At 34.8% G+C, this 22022-nt stretch overlaps 6 protein-coding genes across 14 annotated transcripts in view; 3 read left to right on the top strand and 3 right to left on the bottom strand.

Annotated features, from left to right (window-relative positions):
* Nucleotides 1–39: 39 nt before the first annotated feature.
* Nucleotides 40–3690, bottom strand: LOC126869579 (SET and MYND domain-containing protein 4-like). Of its 4 annotated transcripts, none has more exons than XM_050626348.1 (5): nt 3552–3690; nt 2656–2758; nt 1453–2305; nt 676–1318; nt 40–575 (listed from the first exon to the last, which is right to left on the bottom strand). In XM_050626348.1, exons 2-5 carry the CDS (start codon nt 2670–2672, stop codon nt 67–69), a joined length of 2022 nt encoding a protein of 673 aa, XP_050482305.1. In that variant the 5' UTR covers nt 2673–2758; nt 3552–3690; the 3' UTR covers nt 40–66. The 4 variants fall into 4 exon arrangements, with proteins under 4 accessions (XP_050482305.1, XP_050482304.1, XP_050482302.1 ...); XM_050626347.1 differs by lacking the exon at nt 3552–3690 and adding an exon at nt 3118–3260; XM_050626345.1 differs by lacking the exon at nt 3552–3690 and adding an exon at nt 2876–3024.
* LOC126869618 (V-type proton ATPase 21 kDa proteolipid subunit c''-like) lies at nt 3164–4959 on the top strand. Its single transcript, XM_050626436.1, has 5 exons — nt 3164–3410; nt 3612–3660; nt 3778–3861; nt 3953–4346; nt 4411–4959. The coding sequence occupies exons 1-5, from the start codon at nt 3350–3352 to the stop codon at nt 4441–4443; spliced, it is 621 nt and encodes a 206-aa protein (XP_050482393.1). The 5' UTR covers nt 3164–3349; the 3' UTR covers nt 4444–4959.
* Nucleotides 4936–7980, bottom strand: LOC126869580 (carnitine O-palmitoyltransferase 2, mitochondrial). Its single transcript, XM_050626349.1, has 7 exons — nt 7677–7980; nt 7552–7592; nt 6885–7443; nt 6271–6804; nt 5710–6199; nt 5440–5632; nt 4936–5330 (listed from the first exon to the last, which is right to left on the bottom strand). Exons 1-7 carry the CDS (start codon nt 7719–7721, stop codon nt 5198–5200), a joined length of 1995 nt encoding a protein of 664 aa, XP_050482306.1. The 5' UTR covers nt 7722–7980; the 3' UTR covers nt 4936–5197.
* Nucleotides 7981–8219: 239 nt separating this feature from the next.
* LOC126869581 (mesoderm induction early response protein 1) lies at nt 8220–12589 on the top strand. Of its 6 annotated transcripts, XM_050626351.1 has the most exons (6): nt 8221–8652; nt 8745–8888; nt 8995–9130; nt 9378–10445; nt 10518–10645; nt 10875–12589. In XM_050626351.1, coding segments are annotated over exons 2-6 (1956 nt in total). In that variant the 5' UTR covers nt 8221–8652; nt 8745–8886; the 3' UTR covers nt 11497–12589. The 6 variants fall into 6 exon arrangements, with proteins under 6 accessions (XP_050482310.1, XP_050482308.1, XP_050482309.1 ...); XM_050626353.1 differs by having other exon boundaries at nt 8220–8888; nt 9000–9130; XM_050626352.1 differs by having other exon boundaries at nt 8221–8888; nt 10878–12589.
* Nucleotides 12339–19005, bottom strand: LOC126869555 (nucleoporin Nup188). Its single transcript, XM_050626246.1, has 5 exons — nt 18746–19005; nt 18406–18616; nt 17844–18308; nt 17622–17746; nt 12339–17550 (listed from the first exon to the last, which is right to left on the bottom strand). The coding sequence occupies exons 1-5, from the start codon at nt 18772–18774 to the stop codon at nt 12675–12677; spliced, it is 5706 nt and encodes a 1901-aa protein (XP_050482203.1). The 5' UTR covers nt 18775–19005; the 3' UTR covers nt 12339–12674.
* A 1121-nt stretch (nt 19006–20126) lies between these two features.
* The window catches only part of LOC126869576 (cysteine-rich motor neuron 1 protein-like), a 155626-nt gene continuing 153730 nt past the window's right edge, over nt 20127–22022 (top strand). The window contains exons 1-2 of the mRNA XM_050626341.1: nt 20127–20304; nt 21647–21969. Of these exons, the coding sequence (XP_050482298.1) occupies nt 21824–21969 (146 nt within the window). The 5' untranslated portion in view covers nt 20127–20304; nt 21647–21823. The remainder of the gene's footprint in view (nt 20305–21646; nt 21970–22022) is intronic.

The following is a 22022-nucleotide window of genomic DNA, read 5'->3' as shown; positions in this document are numbered from 1 at the left end:
TGTGTGCATATAATGCATATATATATATATATACACATATTAATATTTTTTGCTGATTTATTGTTATTAAGAAGTACAGCCAAACTGATTGTAACACTGAATAATACATTGTTGCGTTTTGATAGCTTCCATGTTTGGTGTGGTAAAACACTTTTCAATAAATTGTATATGCTCAAGCAATTGAGGGAGGGCCTGTTCATAATGACCTTCATACATTTTAGAAATGGCATCTAATCTTTTCTCAACTGATTTTCGAAATTGATTCTTTATTTTTTTTAAATCGGTTTTCTTATTGCACTTACAACATTGTTTACTCGATACGTTTTGCGTATGTTTTTCGTCTAATGTGATTGTACCGATAATTTCTGAACACATCTTGCATTTGTAATTCATTGTTTCGGGTAGCGGAAATTGCCAATTTTGTGTACAAGCTTCGCATGTACATAAGAAACAATACTTTTTCCATAAGTATTCAAGCCTTGATAACCTTTTCTCGCTAAGCCAGTGTGGCCCATAACAATCAAGAATCTCAGTACCCTTACCAATAAAACGCAATGTTCTTAGCACAACTGTCCCTGTCGAAGATTATTTATTATATATTATTATTAGATTATTTATAATATATAAAACATAAGAAATCATTAATTAAAAGCAATTAAAAGCACATTTTTTTACCTGACGGATAAGAATGACGAACTACATTCGGATAACAACTATGGTTTATAAGACTAATTGAAGGATAAATTGCTCCACCTATATTTCTGGGTTCCCAAACATGCGTTTTTTTATCATATATATTTTCTACAATTTCATAAGCATTGCAATTAATAGCCTGCAAGTTATGCAACATTGCTACTGCCAAGTAGATGAAAGATTCTTTTAAGCAAATAACGTCCATTTTACTCAAGACAAAAGTAAAGCACTTCGCTAAAAATATAGCTTCAATAGCACGAGCAAGATTTATACTAGATTCTATCTTCGTACACTGAGTTTCTAAATTTAATATAGTATGGTAATCGTAAGTACAATAAGCTTTATTTATGCCTAAATCTTTATATTCCTTATTTTTTATTGTAACATAATCTCGGAGGAAATTGTCATTCATAAAAGGAATTTTGCTTTTTTCCGTATTGTTGTTAATTTGTTCAGTACTTAAAGATAAAAACGCTGAAATTATCATTCTATACGCTAGCAACAAATGCGACGTGTGTTGCATTGATTCAAAATCATTTCCATAGAAAGCATCAAATATAAAACATTCGTATTGATGATACATTTGCCACGCTTCTCTGCGACATTTTTCCGAACAGAAAGATACCTGTAGAAGTACAGACTTATTCATATTTTTAAAATAATATATTAACATCATGTTAATAGAATAATAAAATACGAGAAGACAAACATGAACATGAAACACGATAAAAACGAATCAAGATTATTTATATTACTAACTGTTTGACAAAAATGGCAAGGAATTTTAACACTTTCGCTCGATTTAAGAGTAATATGACAGTGCAAACAATTTCTATCGAGCGCTTCTTTATTTGTACTGAATGCAAATGGTGTTTCGACAATAAGAACAGATCCTGCTTTGATGTTTCTGGTAGCTATGAGATGACGACCTCGTTTCTCATCAAATTGTAGTTCAACAGCATCCGAACAACTTTTAAGAATGGTATGTTGCTTCCCATCAACGATCGGTATCACTGATGCATTTTTTTCTATTAATGCATTCTCGAAGGTAACACTTTGACTTTTATTGTATTTTTTACGCAATCTTTTGTCCTGAGAAGATGATACTTTCAAATTTTTATAGCATTCACGCTCTAATTGGATACATGCTTTTCTACATTCCGAGAAATCGTTCAAATATTCAGTAGTTTTATCGTGAAGGTTTTCAGGAAGTGCAAGCATGCATTCGCAATATTTCAAGCATTTTACGAAAGCTTTTGAATTATAACAATCTTGTGCGCAATCTAGAAGCGCATCCAGGAACAATCTACTATTTACACTGGCCTTAAACAGTGTTTCAGTAAGGATACTACTTTTATCTGTCTCTTCGTGCACAATTCCATCCTTAGCTATTATTCCGCGACTTTTCCTGTAAAGTTCTGCTGCTTTAATATCATCCTTACCCCTATATGATTCAACTATTTTTACGTTTTCAATATAGGGTATGTCTATAAGAATCTTTATCATTCCCTCCCTATCTCCCTTTTCAGAAAATTCCTTGAAACGATTTGCATATGGTTCTACAATTGCAGCATTATAAGCAACTTTGAAAAATTCTCCGAAGTTGATGTACCTATGACAAATTTCAATCATTTATACGTATTCAATAATAAAATTAATTTAATAATTAACGCATAATTCATATAGCCATGTGCATAGCTAATTTAGATTTCTAAATGTGCTAGTGGAAGTTAATAGATGGTAACTAACGGAAGACCGAAATAGTTCGAGTAATAACTTTTTAACTTTTACACATGTATTTGCGGTGGTATTATTTTTTACTCGTGGTATTTTAACGTATAAATTAAACCTTGTCATTAATTTATGTGCTTACAAACTTAACTATAGTTCAGTTTTGAAAATAAGATGCAAAAGATATTTTTTTAAATGTATAAAAGATCATAAGAAAAATTGTTTGCTTACCCTTTGGTAAAAGACATGATTTTATAAAATATTGATAAATTATGTAATTATCATCAAATTAGCAGTTGCACGTTTATTGTAGATACATAACAAGACGAATGAGCTGTAAGGAATTCTAAAATTAGATCTTAGATTCCACGCTCAGACGTATAAATGATACCTATCATTGCATTTTAAATTTAAGATTGTTATTAAGAAATAACACATTAAACGTACTAACACTATTAATACTATTGTCGTGCATTACTAGCTTTTAGTATTTGATAAAAATTCAACAATAAAATGGATATAACCAAATTTGTAAAAATAAACAAAAATTAATATAATGCATATATTTCAATATTTCTAGTGATCTACAAAAAATACAAGTGTATGCTTATGAAATATTTTAAGTAATTCTAAATATAACAATTTGCAAATTCTGTTAGAAATTAAAATTTAAACATTGATTTTTAATACAACTTTTTTACAGTTGATGTCACTAGTGTAGGTAACCATCAAGAATACTAAACGTCACATGATAAAAACGGGTGTGAGCGCTGTTCTCTTACTTCGTACATGAAATGTTCTTATTTTAAATATTTCGAAAACACTACGTTGTTAACATATATTTTAAAGTTGAAATTATTCATTTGTTAGCGTTTTCGTATTTCTCTTAAGGAAAACACGTAAAACAGAAATTAAAAGTAACACAATGAGATACATCTTGGGCACTACTTTTGCAGGCACTGCTTCTGCAACTACTCTAGTATTAGGTATTAATTGACTTTTATCTATTAAATTATTAAATATATCAATTTCTCAAATAAAATCAAATATTACAAAAACTAGTTATTCAAAGTGAAGCAAATTTGTTGCAAATTTTATTAACAAGAAACTGATTATAGACATTTTACCTTTGTAAAATTTAGTATGTCTTAAATATCTTAAATATCGTAAATAATGCTTTATTGCAGTATTGTATCATGTATTTACTGGAAAAGGAGAACGTGTTAGCGTCGCCTGGTAAGTAAGCACATTTAAGTTAAATATAGTTTTTATTCAAAGTTCCAAAATACAAAAAGTTATAAATATGTATATATGTATGTATAGAAGGATATTTTTATGAGACAACATTATTAGGTTTTTAGAAAATACATCACCACACATGTGGGCAACTCTTGGTATTGGTCTTGCAGTTGCTCTGTCTGTAGTTGGTGCTGCATTGTAAGTTTTATTCTTTTATAAATATATATAACACACCTTCTTATATATATATATATATATATTGGACAATAATATGAATTCATTGTTTCAGAGGCATTCATACAACAGGAGTTTCAATTATTGGAGGTGGTGTAAAAGCTCCAAGAATCAAAACGAAAAATTTAATTTCTGTAATATTTTGCGAAGCTGTTGCTATTTATGGATTAATCACTGCCATTGTGTTATCTGGAATGTTAGACGAATTTAGTTATCCTATTCAAAAGGAAGAAGTTCGTAATCAAAATTGGTTAGCCGGCTATTTAATATTTGGAGCTGGCCTAGCTGTTGGTCTTGTTAATCTCTTTTGTGGTATAGCCGTTGGCATTGTGGGTTCTGGTGCAGCTCTTTCTGATGCAGCAAATTCTGCTCTTTTTGTTAAGATTCTAATTGTAGAAATCTTTGGCTCTGCTATTGGACTCTTTGGATTAATTGTTGGAATTTATATGGTAAGTTACTCATTAAAAATATTGCTATGTTTAAAAATATTAATACATTTTTTTACATTTATAGACGTCTAAAGTAAAAATGGGAGATAAGGTATAAGTTTAAAATAAATAGAAATGCTACGAAAAAAACCATGAAGTATTTTTTAGAATCACAACATTTCATTCCATATTTAGTGACGATTAAAAAGAAGATTAATACAAAAGAAACTATTAAAAGAAATAGTGTTTATTGAAAAGAAAATAAATACTGGAAAAGATGTTAAAAAGCATAATTTGTTTGTTTAAATTAGTATAAAAAACCTTTATACAAGGTTGGTATTTGTTGTTACAAGAGGTTCCAGGGAGATTTCAATTTGAATAGCTGTTACAAATTAATAACTTAGATATATAGACTTTTGTGTATCAACCATGTGTATAAATAACTATTTCTGCTAGTGTAAAGTTTATTGCTGTAATGCAGTCTTTTGATTGGTGTTCTGAGTGCGTTATAGCGCTCTCTCTTTCAAATGTGTCTACTGTATATATCTTTTTTAACCGAAATATTACATTAAATAAATATGATACTATGTTACATTCATTAGTATATGTGTAAAATATACTATGTATAATATTATTTATGAGCTGTCTTATCTTTATTAGATAATACAAAAAATATACTTCTTTGTTTTATAATAGTACAAAAATTCTTAACTAATACATTGTATAAAAATTCAAGATATATAATATATATAATATATATATATATATATATATATATATATATATATATATATATATATAACCAACAATATTAAAAATTTTTTTCATCCTTAATACAATAATAATTGGATAATTGCACATATGTAATACTATCATTTCCCACAAGTCATTATAGAATGAATGTTTTTAAATGCCTTCTCCAAGCATTTTACATATTCGTTTGCGTTATTATTCCTTTTATAACTTGTCACAATAGCTCCCAATCTTTCATCTTGAATCATGTATCTAGGCATTAGAATAATGTGTTTCAAACAAAATATTCAAACATTCCATATATGTTATTAAATTGCAAATATGATGCTTGTAAAAGTAATAAAGAAGAAGTATATCTTACCCAATTCCATATCCATTGTTTACTACTGGTCCAAAACCACCAGCACATATAGCTGGATCTGAAAGAGTTGATGTAGATAAAATATTATGATTTATATTATCATACGCCGGATCCGAAAAAATAGCTGGTTTCGGAGTATTTGAATGCTCCCAAATTTTTTTTAACGCAAATAAATGTCTATCAAATCCTTGCCCTATAAGGAAATATGTGAATAAACTTTCAGTATCATTTCAATGTTTATTGATATGAAATTTAATGTTTTATAATTACCCATAACAGCTTCCTTGGAGAGTTTATTGTGAACGTTACTGCAATTAATTATTAAATTTTTCAATTCAGATTTGGATAAATTATTATTCTTTTGAGCTATAGCTTCACATGCTTTTTTCGTTTCGATTGTGCATGATCTCAAAGTTTCTGTTCGACCATGTTTAAACGCTGCTGTACTACAAGATTCATACGTTGGTACTACACAGTTTCTTTGATAATATAAAGCTAGCTGGAAAGCTAACTGCATAATTGCATCAGGACTTACACCAAATGTTTTACACTCATTTTTACCAAATTCATTAAATATCATATGATCAACACTTAATTCTCCTATCCATTCTCCAAATTTTTCCTTTTGTCTATTCACAATATCTTGTACTTTGTCATCTATGACAAAGTTGAGTTTCTCGACTTCTACTGCTCCTTTTTGAAGATATTTAATATCATCAGCACAGAATTTTGGTTGTTTTGTTATGTCATTACCTATATCCTTAAAATGAGAAAAGAAAAAGAAATGAAATTGAACATTAAAAACTTATTAATTCATTTCTACACAATTACCTTCAAAAATCTTAAGACAGCTACACCATCTCCCCATGAATGTTCAAAATTTATTCCAGCATATCCATCGTTTGTAACAATTAAAGAAAATGATTTATCAAACCACCTATTTGTTCCATCCGCATGGAGATATGTCCTAATTAACTCATTATAGTCAGTTCCAACATGCATGTCATCTAATATCATTGTAAATATAGCAGAATCTATTTTTTGTAAAATTTCTTGGTTACCAATCTGTGACAAATATGCTCTTGTGTTGGCCCACAAGTCACGTTCTGATGTTGTAAGTATTCCAATAGGCTTTTCATTGATGGATATGGTAGCTCCTAAAATAGATTCTAAACAACTGGCTATTTCCTTTGGTTTACGAATATAGCCATTTTCATCTATTACATTAAAAGAGTAAAAGTGCCCTTTTCTCATGACAATTATGTTTTTGCCAGTTGCATTCTCATAAATTTGATCTTTTTCTGGCTTTGGTAATCTTGTTGTATTAAATAAGTTGTGATATTGTGACATATCTAATGGAAAGGCCTGAAAAAAATTTTTTTATTTGGGATAAAAAAGGATTATTTCATAGTATTTATAATTCATGTAGAACTTGTGATTTTTACCTTAAATAAATAAGCTCCATACCAACTGAATTGAGGAGGTAGAAGTCTTGTAATAGTATGGTAAACATTATTCTCATTTGTTTTAGGCTTTAAATAAAATACTTCAGGTCGTAAAACATTCTCTTTTAAAGACTTCATAAATCGTAATGATGATACAATAAGATTTGTGGCTTTTACTAATTGTATATTATGTTCTGGATTTGATGCTGGATTAAGGACTAAGAAAGGATTATAGTTGATAGGTAAAGGTCTACGATCTCGAAGATACATATCAAACCAAGGTTCACTAATATAGCTAGTATCACGATTTTTAGTATCTTTTTCAATTAATTCTTTATGCAATCCAATACCATCTTTAGTCAAAAATTCATTAACATAAATTTCAGTTTTTTCTAATTGTTCCTTAGATAACAATGGTTTTTGTGCATTTAGATACCTTCTACATGTATCCTCTAATTTTGGAATAGGTAAACGTGGTAGAGATGGTTGAAAATGCATTGTTGGAGTCTTACTTTTTTCAATATATTGATATGCTTCATCTCCTTTTACAGATATACTTCTGTAGAAAAAATATATGTATATATATATTTCTCTCCTTTTCTTTTTTATGGTAAGAGTATAATGTTTTACTTATTAGTAATATATTGAATATTCAAGTGTTATTTACCTTGGAATTTGTAAAAATAATTCTACTTTACCCTGCTTAATCTAAAATATAAATATTTTATTGTAATCATAAAATCGTTGTACATAAATTATATTTTAAATAAACAAAGTTGGCGAATTTCTTACCAGTTCCTTTTTAAAATAATTACGTTTGAATACAAAAGGCAGCATATTGTACTTATTCTGTAGTTTTTATTTATACTGGCACACACTATATATATATATATATCAAACTTTATAAAAATGGATCTATAAATTATGACAAGTAAAATTGTAATAGACAAAATATATTGAGTAATATCTTTTTTACGTCAATACTAATTTAAATAAATGACACTCATAAATCATTCTTAAAATAATCGTTAGTATTAATTTTATTGTCATGTAAAACAATGTAGAAGAAAGTGTGTATAGCATATACATATATAATATATATCCATTATTCATAGTATTACAAATACATTGTCTTTTTTCTTTTTTAATTAAACATATAAATATGTATAAGACTTATATATGTATATGATTTAATATATATCTATACTATGTAAATATTAAGAATTAACGAAAAGTTAAAAGTTTATAAGGATGCATTTACAAGAATTGCCACAAAAATATTTATTTAGGAAAACACGTTTTTCAACCAATGGTAAAACACTTTCTACATAATCGTAAGTGTTCGTGATTGGTTGTTCTAACGCGTTTCATGAATTTCCCGCTTTTCAGAATGATATAGAAGCGTAATGGAACATTTGATGAATATAAATAATGTATTGTGCATTTTTCAGTTTGTTTCCTCAAAATTTGTTAGAGTTCTGTATGATTTTTTTTGATACGGTTGAGACTGTTTTGTCATTGATTAAAAATGTGCCTTAGAAAAATGTTAGATATATCATAAAACTTTTGTGTGAAAAAATTTTCTATTCTTTGTGAATATGTACATTGTAATCAAAGATTCTTAGTGAGGTGTAGTGAAATTCGGAATAGTACGGAGTGCCAGAAACAAGAAACTAGAATACAGTTAATTTGTATCATATTGTTTGTTAAAAAAAATGAGTGGTTGTCGTGAATGTAAATGTCAGCATTAATGTCATAAAAATTTAAGGTTACATTCGTGTTACAAGTTGCATATTACATTCTCTTAGTATTACTTTGTTTATATGATAAAAGTGTTTATAAATAAATTATTGAAACCAGAGAAAATCTACAACGTAGGTAGCTCAAGAACACTCTTCTTCATCATTTTGATAGTGTGCATCGCTCAGTGTATTACTTTAGATACAGCCATCTAACATCTACGTGATATGTTTCAACTTTGGTTACTGCAAAAAATATAAACATGTTAGTATAGATGAATCAATGAATAGGTTTTGATATATTTGATAATCAATGACTATTCTAAAAGAAGAATATGTAAACAAATTTTTATGTACTTAATAATTTATAGGGCAGATCGAGATTATGAAATGGGTCCAACTACAGAAATGATGGTAAATGATTTTGATGATGAACGGACTTTAGATGAAGAAGAAGCTTTAGAAGGTAGTGAAGATTCTCACAACGAGTTGTCCAACTTACAAAAGGTATAATTCTGAAGTGACAGAGTTAAATATTTAACATATGCGATGTTCATTTTGTAACAAGATTCTGATCCCAACTATTCTAGGATCAAGCCTGTGAAATGAAAAAATCAAGCCCATAAATAATTACAATTATGATAAGTTTCTACAACACTTTGGACTCAAAGTGCGTTCTCGTAGTGAGATTCGTATGTTTAGTCAGTTTGCTATATGTGGCATAGTAATCATTTGTGTTCTTGTCTCCTTTCAGGAAGGTGATATGCCACTAAAAGACCTACTTGCGATGTATGGATACGGGGACCCGTCTACAGAAAACTCAAACAGTTCAGACCAAATGCTAATCCCATCTGGAAGCGGCGATCCAGAAATTGAAGAACAGTATTCAGATAAGGGAGATAACGACGCGGATGACGACGAAGATGATGACGAAGCGGATGCAACTAGTAACGAGCCAGATCTCAAGCAATTTTACACAGAGATGTTGGTAAAAGGAAAAGATTCGTCATCGTTGGTGTCAGGATCGACGATGAAAGGAAGTAATACCAGCGATGTAGGTACTGGAGACAATAACAGACGACACAGAATTCCCGATGATGATGAAGACGATGAAGAAGGTGAAGGGGAAGAATGTTCTATGATCGATGGTTGTAGTAACAATGAAAATACAAGGACGACTTCAACAATGGGTGGCACTACTACTGCCAAATGCAGTAGCATAACCGCGCTTGCTAGCTGTACAAACGATAATACGGGAGGTGGAGTAGAAGGTAGTGTTAGCAGTGGTATAGTAGATGGAGGAGAAGATGGAATAGTTAGCAGTGGTATAGGTAGTGGTACGTCAAGATTATTGCGAAGCGTTTCACGACCACAGAGCGAAGAAGAAGAAGACGATTGCGATTATAGTCCAGACGAAGAAGAATGGAAGAAGACAATCATGGTCGGTATTAATTACCAAGCGGCTATACCAGAAGGTCTCTGTCATTACGACGACGCTTTACCTTACGAGAATGAGGACAAAATGCTGTGGGATCCCAGCCACATACCCGAAGAGGAAACTGAAGAGTTTTTAGAACGGGCACAGTTACCAGCTGTAAAAGGTGGTTCTCTGCCGACAGGATCTCATATTAGAGACGACGAGCAAGCTTTATATCTATTGTTACAATGTGGTTACAATCTCGAGGAGGCATTAAGAAGACGAAGAATGAACGTCGTACCGCCAACGGATGCAGTTAGTCTTTGGTCGGAAGAAGAATGTCATAATTTTGAATCTGGATTACGAAGTTACGGAAAAGATTTTCATCTTATACAGAAGAATAAGGTATGCATTAACCTCGAACTACTTCCCAGTAGCGAGAAACAATTGTACGTAACATAAGGGTCATCGTAACAGGTTCGAACGCGATCTGTTGGCGAATTGGTGCAATTTTATTATCTTTGGAAGAAAACGGAACGGCATGATATATTTACATATAAGGCTCGCTTAGAAAAGAAGAAGTATGCTTTACATCCTGGTATCACGTGAGTATTTTCTCTGATTTACACAAATAGAATTAATTGTTTAGAAGATCAAATGTTTATAAATTTAAATTGCCACAATGATCGAATATACTGTATTTATATCTTTTTCTTCTTTTCTTTCATTAAATCTTCATTAAATTAAGTTTCAATGAAATCATATACTTTCTGTTGTTATATTTTTATGTTACGATTGAAAACTTGAAGTATGACAAGATCGTTGAATCGTAAGCAGGGACTATATGGACCGATTTCTGGAAGAACAAGAGGGTGTTCGCGATCGTAGCAGTTCACCAAATGTTCATTGCTTATTGTATGGTGATGCGAAACGGCAAAGGACAACCGTTAATGCTCCAAACAATGACGAAGCAAAATCGGCGGAACCATGGGATGGTACCGTAATTGATCCTTTAGCAGATTCGAATGGACCAACGCCAGCACCGCCGCCACTCCCTCCTCCACCTCCACCACCACCGGTATCAACCGCTGTGACTGTATCGTCCTCAGGTTCTGTTTCAACTACATTGTCATCATCTATATATTGTACTACGTCAACTCGTCATTCCGAATGTTCACCGTCCGATTCTAGCTACACTAACCCACATATGTGGTCGAATTTGACGTCTCGAAGTCACTCTACCTCCTCTATTGTAACGACAATTACGATAAATACGACAACAACTAGCACCGTTCCGATGGTTACGGCCGTTGGAATTACAAGTACGGTTACAAGCAGTTCTACCATCACTTCTGCCGCCTCTAATAATTTCTATCATTCGAGAGTGACGTCGAGAAGCAACGATGTACACGATTCACCATCGCCAGAGAACATTTTACCTCATTTGCCCCCTTAGCGTCGAACACGACTTTCAGGTTTTAAGCCTGGAAGACGTCCTATGTCTTGGTGCGATGTGATCCATTTAACACTCGCGTTATCACTATTGTCGTAACATATAATATTCGTTAATATCATGAATTATATTTTTGTACTGTATCGTATAAATATGATTATCGATCGATATAACGGAAACAAAGCAAAGAACAAGTTTTTCGCAAAACTAAAATAAAATGATAGCAAAATAAGTAAATCGAAAAGATAATTAAGTAGGATAAGTGGCACGTGAACGTGAATTACTATAGCTTTTTCCATTTTCTGCTTTCTACTTTCCGACAACTACTTCTGGTTCCGTAGATGAGGTTCATACAGGAAGATGAGTTTAAAGTATTCGTACTTTACAAACTAATTAAACGTTATTAACGTTACAAATGGCAGGATTGTATAAATTGGATGCAAAATTTATGAAAATAATTATACTGTTGTCGTCTAAGCACTAGGGATGTGCTAGAATCCCATAGTCAGGTTGGGCCCCAAAAGTATTTGGAGACTCGAGAATATCGGGATTCCCGAGAATTTCGACAATGTGGACTACATTTTAGGACTAGCTCTGTTGATACTAATGACAAAGTGAGTTCGGATTCAGAAAATTCTTAACAAATCCCGATATTCTCGAAATACTTTCGAGACCTGATCTGACCCGACCCGATATTTTTGGTTCTCGCACGTCTCTACTAAACACGTGTCTAGCTCCTGATACTACTAAGTGTACAAAAAAAGCGATCTATAAGTTTGATGAAAATCAAAATTTCGATAATCTTTTAAAATGGTTAAATTAAATGAAATTTAACGAAAATGTACTTATTTCTTTTTTTTTTTCTTTTGTATTTTCACCAAGGATACACAACATGTTAGACGACTCTAAATACTTTGGTCGTCGTTCTATCATATTTTATTTATAAGAAACAAATTTTAAACAGCACATTTGTGTATCCTTGCACTTAATTTCTTTATCCTTTACACACGCTGAAGACGTAGAATTATATCTTAAATAAAAAATCGTTACTTTATTGTGAATTTCCATATATACTATAAATAATCATAAATTTTTACTTCTTTTGTACGATGCCGAATATTTTCCTGTCGTTTTCTTCCCTTTTTCAAAGAGTTCAAAGATTTATCGCAATCTCGATGCTGTTATGGATACTGTGTTAAATCTAGCGATTCCACCACTGTTTTCAATAATTTCCTCATCAAAGGTAAAAACTGTACACTACTGATATTGGTTGTGAATTTTCCCGTAGTTAATATGTCTTCTACAAGTTCCTTTCTTTCTGTCTCTTTTAATCTGGCGGGTAAGACAACTTGATTGAAGTCAACAGTTTGTTGAATAGTTCTTACGCTTTTGGCGTCGGGATTAATTAACGATCCTTTAACCTGCCAATCGTCGGGAGTACCTCGATGTTCCAGAAAATCGAAGAAAACTCCTAATTCGGTCACCGTTTCGCGCGCTATTAGCTGACGATCTCGAAGTGCGATTCTTGGACTCCTGACCCCTTCTAGGGCTTGACACAAGATTAACACGAGATTGACTTCAAGAGCGAATCTCGTATTATTTTCGTCCATAGATTCGAACCAAGGGTCGCTAAATTTTTGATATTTCGCTACGACAGGGCTGTCATTTCCGGCAGACACTCCTTTCGTTACGTGTCTACCGCTTGTCAAGGCCGTTGCTCTTGACAGAATAGTATTTTCACAAATAAGTGGATCGTACGGTCTCCGCACAAGTCTTGGACTACTTAACAGTGGCACAGTTACATCTAGGCCACTAACGTACACCAAAAATTCACTCGCTACGTTGGAAGATGATCTCGAAGTGGAACCGGATGCCGCATGGATAATCCTCCTTAAATCTTTGCTCGAATGCATTCGTCGATCCTCTGGCGCGGCATGTTCCCATTCCTTCTTAGCGGAATCTGATTTATCTGGTTGGCCACCGAGAGAAACGGACAAAGTACTCACAGGTTGAGATCGAGAATGCAAAGCTTGCGTAAATAACTGTGTCGAGCTGATTATCGTGCCGTAAGTTAATCGCGGGCCGGAACTCATGCTCATCTGAGGTGGTCCGAAGTTCATTTCCGCCATGGGAGTATACCAAAAGTCTTGCGTATATATAGTGTCTACGAGAGTGTTTAGTCTTGGTGAAAAGTGAACGAAGCTTAACGCACAAGTTGTGTTTATGACGATCAATTTGTTAACTAGTAATTTTAATTCACCACTTGGTGATCTTTTGTCACAAGACTCCAATTCCTCGGCACTTTCTACGCTGATACCGTCGATGATGAACTTGAGAATTCGCGGTCGCAGTAACAAGTTTACGGTATTATCGTATGCCAAATACATACATTTGATCAGAGTCTCGCAAACGTTTGGCTGTATCGAATTCCAAACGTACGGCTGTGTTGCTACGATATGAATAAGAGCAACGAGGGATTGTACCAGATCGGCAGCAAAAAGATCCGCTGTATGTCTTAACAAGGTCGATGCAACCATTAATTGATATTCGTGAGAATTAAAAAATATGACGATAGATTTTATGTAGATGGTAGGTGTTTCTCTAGTCACGAGTCCTATTACAAATTCAAGACCGAGCGTATAGAGCGGCCACCAATCTTGGCATCGCCACTTTCCATTCGGGCAATCGTTGTACAACGAGTCCAACATACTATTTCCAATGTCGCTGGGAGGAATTAGGCTCAACCATAGTTTTGCAATATCATTCTCATTGACGGGATGTAGAGTGTACGGCGAACGAATGATTAAATTGAGCAAATTAAGAGCGGCCGTACTAAACCTTAAATATGGATACTTTTGCAAAGTAATACCGATGCATGTCATCAATTCCGGTATCATTTGTCGAAGTTGCACGCAGCTAGACTTTCGTTGATGCTTCACAGTAGAACTTCGTTCCACGTAGGAGCGTAATAATTGGGTAACCATGCAAACAGCCAGTGTTGCTGGTAAACTTTCCCGAATCCCGCGAACGGTTTCCGCATTTCTTTCATCGGCATTCTTTTGCGCGATCACGCTATCGATGGTGACTGTTTTGTCAATACCTTTTCGTTCAACCGAGTACTGTTGCTGTTTTCGTTTCTCCAATTCAGTAGCGGCTTCCTTCAACTCCTCTAACTCGCTGGCAGCGATTATACAGGAATGCGATAAAAGATATTCGAGACTCGTCACGTCTTCGCGTAAAGTGCTTTTCACACATTGCACGCATCCGAGAAGTAGAGAAATCAGCGTTTGACGCAAAGACTTTCCATAACTGCGATAAGCTTGGCCAATTTCTTGCATTAGCTGGGTCAATCCCGATTTGAAAATTCTAGAATCATCGACGCACATCTGTTTCCAAGAAGTGATACATCGAAGCGTTAAAGACGCCAGTAACATTGTAATTTTTTGGCTAGAAACATTATAAGATTGTTTGATTCGTTCCAATAACGATTCTAAAGAACGTTGCGTTATCAATTGCGCTTGGGATACGTTAATAGGATAATTTTTTGCTATTCTTTCGTCGGTTAACGTGACGATAAAATTATACCAAGATTCCAAATTAGTTTCATACAAGGAATCCGTAACATTACTATCTCGCTTCTCATTTCTGTTTGACTCTTCGCTATCGGCGTGTACATCGTCCAGTATATATATCGTCAGTTTCTTCCAATAATCCGTTGATTTATCTAAAAGTTTCTTCAGGTTCGTGTTAAAATCGTCTTCCAACGTGGTACTTTTGAATAGCTCTAATGTAATTATATCCAGCAGATGAGAATAACCTTTCACACCTGGTACTATTTCTCTAAAAAGCGGAGCAAATAACTGAGTCCAAAAGTTCTCCCGCTTTCGAAAAAAGTTAACAAGAATCTCGTTTCTATGATACCACATTGCTCGTAATAACGTCATCGTGCTGTTATACAATTTGTCACACACGATGTTATCTTTTTCATAGATTCGATTTAGGTATTTAACTAGAAATTGTCTGCATCCTTCTGTAAAAAATTCTTCCACCGATCGAGGAAATATTCGTTTGCATTCTGCTGGATGTACGATATTAAATAGGGCTTCCGTCAGGCCGGGTTGCTTTTCTAGGCACACAGCAACCAGTTCAAGAATAGCGACTTTAACATCCGCGACACAGGTTGGCGACATAAGCCCTCTACGAGAGGCAAAGGTCTCTCGTATAGCGGTACCGTCCATACCCATACAAACTAGAAGCGACATAGATGATCCTTCGGCAAATTTTTTCAACAGTCTAACAGCCATCGCTTGCAAAGGCGGACTAAACCAGACATACAGATAATTCACAATTGTAGGCACTATTAAGAGACCGTTTGGTACACGAGGTGAAGAATATAAGGCAGCCTCTAACGGTGACCTATCTCTTATTTCAAGACCCAATGATTTTCGAAATATTAGTAATCTATTTACCACGGACAAGGCTAATTGTACGCTTTTCATCGCTTTGAATCCCTTTCCTCGAATCCAATCTGTTTCCGCCATCATTTTATTATGCAAAGTACGTTCGCCAGTACGAATCAATTTTAATAATGCGTGTCGTGGTTCTAAATACAGTAAACTATACGCGACAACAAGTTGTAATTCATTACGTATATCCTCCTTTGGTAGACTAGATTCGAGCGCTCTATGAAGGCAAAACATACTTTTTAACCATAAGTCGGTTCTTTCCGCGTCCAAATCGAAATACCAAGAATCTAATTTCGGTAAAACACCTTGCAATAAAAATACCATACCAGGTATTTCTATTGTATATAGAGCTTCCTCGTTATACTTTCGGATTAAATATTTCGATAAAATATCTAGATATGCGTTTAGAATTGGATACGAGTGTGCAATCGTTTCTATAGCAGATAACCACGACGCAATTATACCACCATCGAAAGAAACCGCTTCTGCAAAATCTAATGTTTTTTGATACCGATTATTGAATCTTGGATAAACACCAGCTCGCATTCGCGACAATATTTCTTCCGGATACTCCAACACGAGTTCGGATGAAATACCGATGCAAGCTGCAACTATTTTGTATATGTACATTTTCTCTTCAGGTAATACTGGATAAGAAAATCTGTTTATAATTTCAAAACTTAGTTCTGCTGGAATGACCATACTTTGTCGTATCCATGTACGTTTGGCTAATGTTTTTAACAATTTTAAGCCCTGTGAGACGTGTTCGGGCAAATTCTTATTCATTTCATTAGTTCCTGTAATTCTGCCACCTGCTTGAGAAAAAAGTTGTTCTATCTTGTGATGTAAAGCGTCCCAATAGCTTGCCTTTTGACGAAATATCACTACTTCCCGTTCACTTGACAATATACGTATATTTTCACGAGGACAACCTTCTAATATCGTATACGAGTTTTTGTGAATTGTACATTCTTGTTCGTATGGTCTCAACGGTTTATTATGGTCTCGTTGTCGTGGTATCTCCAATGTTAACGATTGAAGATTATCCAGTTCCATTGCGATTCTTTCGGCACTTAATTCTGACGCGCTCGCCAATCCGATTGCAATGTTCGTTAACGGTTCAAACTCGTATGGAAACTGTTCAGCTGCGAATTTATAAATCAGCCACAAACCATCGTTACGCTCTTCCCAAAATCGGGCCGCAGTTTCACTAAATTGAATTGTAGCAGCTACAGCATTGAAAATATCATTTAGCGCGTTCAATTTATCTTCGTCAACGAAAGCACATACCAAAGTAAGAAGATTATATACACTGCTCCGTACAATTTCAGCATAATGGGTTTTTTCACAAATCATTTCGCTATTCATTAAATCTTGTAAATAATGAAAAACATTCAGTTGTATAGCTTTAATACCGAATGGTCTAAATCGATTCATCGTATCAATATTTTCAGGATCAATGGCATAATTTGCTAACATCCAGGATAAGAATAGTGGACTATCTTGAGGAGAATTGTCGCGAATGCATTTTTGTTCAAAAGTTTCTTGCATACTCTTTCTTACGCTCTGTATCCACTCTTCCATGTTGGGACTATAAAGAAGAAATATTTTTAACATAAAAATTATAGTTCATTCTAGGTAAAAGTATAAAAAAAAACATACTGTTTTCTGACATCTAATGTTACTAAAAATAAAGCTGCTTGACTATACTGTATTTCTTTAATTTTTCTGGCAATTGCTTTTTTATCTTCGTGACTTTTTGTACTTGCTAATCGCCTTGGTTCTCCCTGTAAATGTAAAATTATCAGATTATTAGAGATTATTAGATTATTAGATACTATCCACAAAATATACCAAGATATGTAAACTTTGGGCAATGCTTACTCCGATGCTTTCATAAAATTTCATAAATTCGGTCTCGGCGATATGAATATCGTGAATGATGACCGTTAATATATGCAGTAATTCCCGCATTTCTATAAGGCTACTGTTGTATAATCTGTGTAGGTACTCTTCTGTACACAGCTGCGATCGTATCGGTGGGTTTACTGTTTTTAACGCTTCTATCTGTTTTCGAATAGATTCTAATAGCGCTCCAAATAGGACATCATCGAAAAACTTTGCAAATTCTTTTTGATAACGATGCCCTTTATCTTTGTATTCGACCATAAGTTTAAGGCACTTTATCACGGTCATTCTTTCAGAGTAATAAAATTCCCAAATATCGTCGATCAATGCTTTCATCGATGTAAAATCTATAAGTTGCGATGCGAAAGTTTCCGCGCAATTTCGATACTCGTATTTTATAAAATTACATACTAAATCCCATGTAATTATGGCGTCTAAATTCTAGAAAAAGAAAAAAAGAAAACAGAATGAATCGATCATTTTTCACGATAATTAAGGAAAGAAAAATTAGATGCAAAAATTTATTTGTAATACATACGAGAAGTGGAGCCAGTTTACTAATTAATTCGTACATTCTAGGGGATGGATCATTTTTGGGAATGTTTTGAAGCGATGCTTCGGTATATGGCTTAAAAAATAATAGCCCTTCTTTAAGCAGTTTAGTTTCCTTTTTAATTTCATCTTCTACTAATTGTTTTTCACACCGGCACACCGTATCCGATATTAAAAACCATAATTCCTTGCAATAACTTATATTCCATATAACATGAATTCGTCATTCGCGACAGTGATAATATGAAAAAGATTCATTTTTATGAAGCAATAGAAATAGCAAAGATTTCATTAATTAAATAAAATTTCAAATATTATTTACTTACGGTAAACTTCCTACGGTAGGTACTTCCATCTTCAATACATTCGTTTATGTAAAACATGTAAAATGTGTTAAAAATTTCTTATAAGATACTTAAGGTATACGAAATTTAACTAAATATACCATTTAAACATCCTATTTATTTCTATTTTACTAACATGTCTTTAAAACTACTATTATAAACAACGATCGAGACCTAACCTCAATCGGCATATAAAGTCTTTCGTCTGATACCAACGTACGAGTTTTCGGTTAATTGGACGATAGATTTGTATATTTCTGAAACGATGATGTACTAGGGATTTTAGGTTAGTTTATGTTGGTCGCACTGTCATAGATTTCCCGCCAAGAAGTGGCGCGTAGTTACAATTATGGCTTCTCGTTAGTCGAATGAAAGTGATTCTTTCTGGAAAGTTTGTAATTTTTGTACAGAAATTAATGTTGCTAGTATCAAGAAGCAAGTATACCTGATAATATTTATTTTAGCATAATTTTAGGGGGTGTTGAGTGATGTCCAAGAATTATCTTGTAGTGGTGTCGCTCGTTTTAATTAATTTTCACGGATGAATAAGTAGTACACTGTGCTATTGTGTGAACGTCAATTTTCGTCCCAGGCAAAAATGAATAAGATCGAAGGAATCATTTCTGTTAGAACCGTACGCAATATTCTTGTCGTAGTCGCCATTACGTACCGAGTTAAAATCGTCTGTTTTGCGTGTAAATCATGATATTTCTCATATTACAGTAACTGACTAGATTACAGTAAAATATGCATATGTTATTCTAAACACAACGAAGATTCGTAGTTCGTAAAGATACGAGCGGCAGGAGTTGGTACCCAATAGACATTAGGAATAAAGATTGGGTTTGTAAGACGTACGAAAGAAAAATCAGTCTCAAGAGAGCGAGATAGAAAGAAAAGAGCACTGTTACAGAGACAGATGTCGGATGCATTTGTTACAGTTAATACCTGTAACTAGGTATAAGAAAGTTGGCAACTGGCTTATCACGCTGGTTACTGGTCGACGGCGGATCATATATTTTTTCTTCTTATACAAGCTTGTTATCCATCAAAAGAAGCTGGTAATTTTGTCCGCTACAAACAATGAGCTTTTCGGGGCAATACCGACCTGCCGATACGTTTGAGGTTTGTGGTAAGTAACAAATGTCGAATCGGTTATCGTTAACGCGAAATCAGAAATTTACATGAAAATAAAAATAACATGAAAAAAAGTGCGTAGGTGTCATGACAGCTGCTGTAGAAGAAACGAAACGAGATCGTTTCGATAGAACAGTAGCAGGTGAAGAAGTGGTTCGCAAGGAAAGAAGTGGCGTTAGAGCGCCGACGCGAGACGTCGAAACGGCCGACGCCGCGTCGTAGACACCGATTGTTCGTCAGTGCACGTTCGTCTTGAACACAGAGCGAATCGGGTGTTACGTTGTCGACGGAAAATTACGTTTTGTTCGGTTGTGCACGATGTTGTTGCTGCCAGCGTGAGTGCATCAACGGAGGAAACTGTACATTTATCGGGATTACTATGCGACCTGCTACGCATCATTCTTGTAAATATCTCTATTTTTTCGACAATCGGTTACTTTTCGAATCGATGAAACACACGGGACACGCGTTTTCGCGATCCGTTTGTTCGACGACCGATTTGCCCTTCTCCATATTTTGCGTATTTTATACGATTAATAAGCTACAGTACGCGACATTCCCAGAAGCCCTTTCTTACAGAATTTTTCTTGACGAAAGTGAAGTTTCATTGGAGCATTGACGGAAAGCTCGTACGACGATTTTGATACCGATCGTTTAGCTCGATGTTTCATCCGCGATATTCGAAAGTATCTTATAAACGTAAAGCGTGAAATCATTGGGGAACGTAACAACAGCGAACAGGTTCAGGGGGCTACGAACAAGTCGGCGAATATTTCATTTCGAGCTGCTCCCGGACGTGTTTGTTTCCATAATGTATGTACGTCGCGATTCTTGTTACCGTGGATGCATCCGTCGGGAAATACAACCTCGAGTACGTACAGTATTCTCTGACGCGTACGTAGCATGTACATGGTGCGCGTTAAAAGTATTTTCGCGTTTAATAGGACTTCCCGAAATTCCAGAATGTTGCACCGCGTATGCGGCACTGCGGTTCTCCGAGCTCTTGCTCGGTGGCCTCTTACTCTCGTAATTTAATTGCGCGATCGCAACGCAAGGTGATCGAGCTTGCTCGCAATCGTTTGGATTGCGGTGCGGCGATCTGAAATTAATTTCGTGTTTGCCCGTTACGTCAGCTCGATTCGCCAAATCTATGGGTTTTTTCTTTCGAGAACGCCTTCGATATTACTCGATTACCGGGCAGAAAATCTTTCGGTTACGAGTGGGAAAATAGCTGAACGTGATTAGCGACGCCGGCGTACCTGGCCAATAAACGATAGCGCGAATAACCCTGATTGCGAGAACTTCTATCTCCATTATTTTGCGTTTCTGTTTATTATTTTGATGACCGATTAAGATCAAATTTCTGTTTGCCTTCAACCAAACGGAAATTTAGCGCGTTAATCGACGCGACGATAAACGATCCCGAATTGTAATGTAAATATTTCCAGAGTTTGGAATCGCGCGCCAATCTAAAGGTACGCCGGCATGATTGTTTCTCAGTTTTCGTATTTCGAGCGTAATGCGTAGTTGAAAAGCGCGTGTTTATCGTTAGAACGACGAGGCTGAACCGGAGTGTTTTTATTTAACGCTAATTCGAAAAAGTCCGTGACAAAGACGAAACGTGTTTTCTACACTGTAAGAGACAGGGAGGGGGGGGGGGGGGCTCTGCGTTGGAATCGGTAACTCGATCCTCGCGTAAAACACAAAGTTTGTTCGTGGCGAGACAACGATAGAACATGTGTCTAGGTGTGCGGTTGACGAACCGGAGCTGAGATGTACGTCCTGGCGAATCGTTTCGCGATGAACTGATCTCGCGATTCGAGGGACGACGTTTTCTGGTCGAGTCCGTGATCGTGCGTGGCTGCCAGGACAAACAGGGACGAGATAAAGAACGAAGAAGAAAGCGGCGGAGGAGGAGGAAAAATGAGGGCCTCGTTGCTGTTGCTGGGGGGCATCGTGGTATTCTCGCTCGCGGTCGCGAGAGCTCTCTCCTGCGTATGTTCGCCCTTCGAGTGTGACATTCTCACCGACGACGACTGCCCCGGAGGCCTCACTTGGGATCCCTGCAGGTAAGCCACGCGCCAGTTTCTTTTCCTCGCTAATTCTCAGGTAACTAACTCTT

This window comes from Bombus huntii, chromosome 9 (genome assembly GCF_024542735.1).
Source record: "Bombus huntii isolate Logan2020A chromosome 9, iyBomHunt1.1, whole genome shotgun sequence".
Lineage (NCBI taxonomy): Eukaryota > Metazoa > Arthropoda > Insecta > Hymenoptera > Apidae > Bombus > Bombus huntii.
Note: the sequence above shows the minus strand (reverse complement) of the source record. Positions and strands in the feature narration are given on the sequence as shown.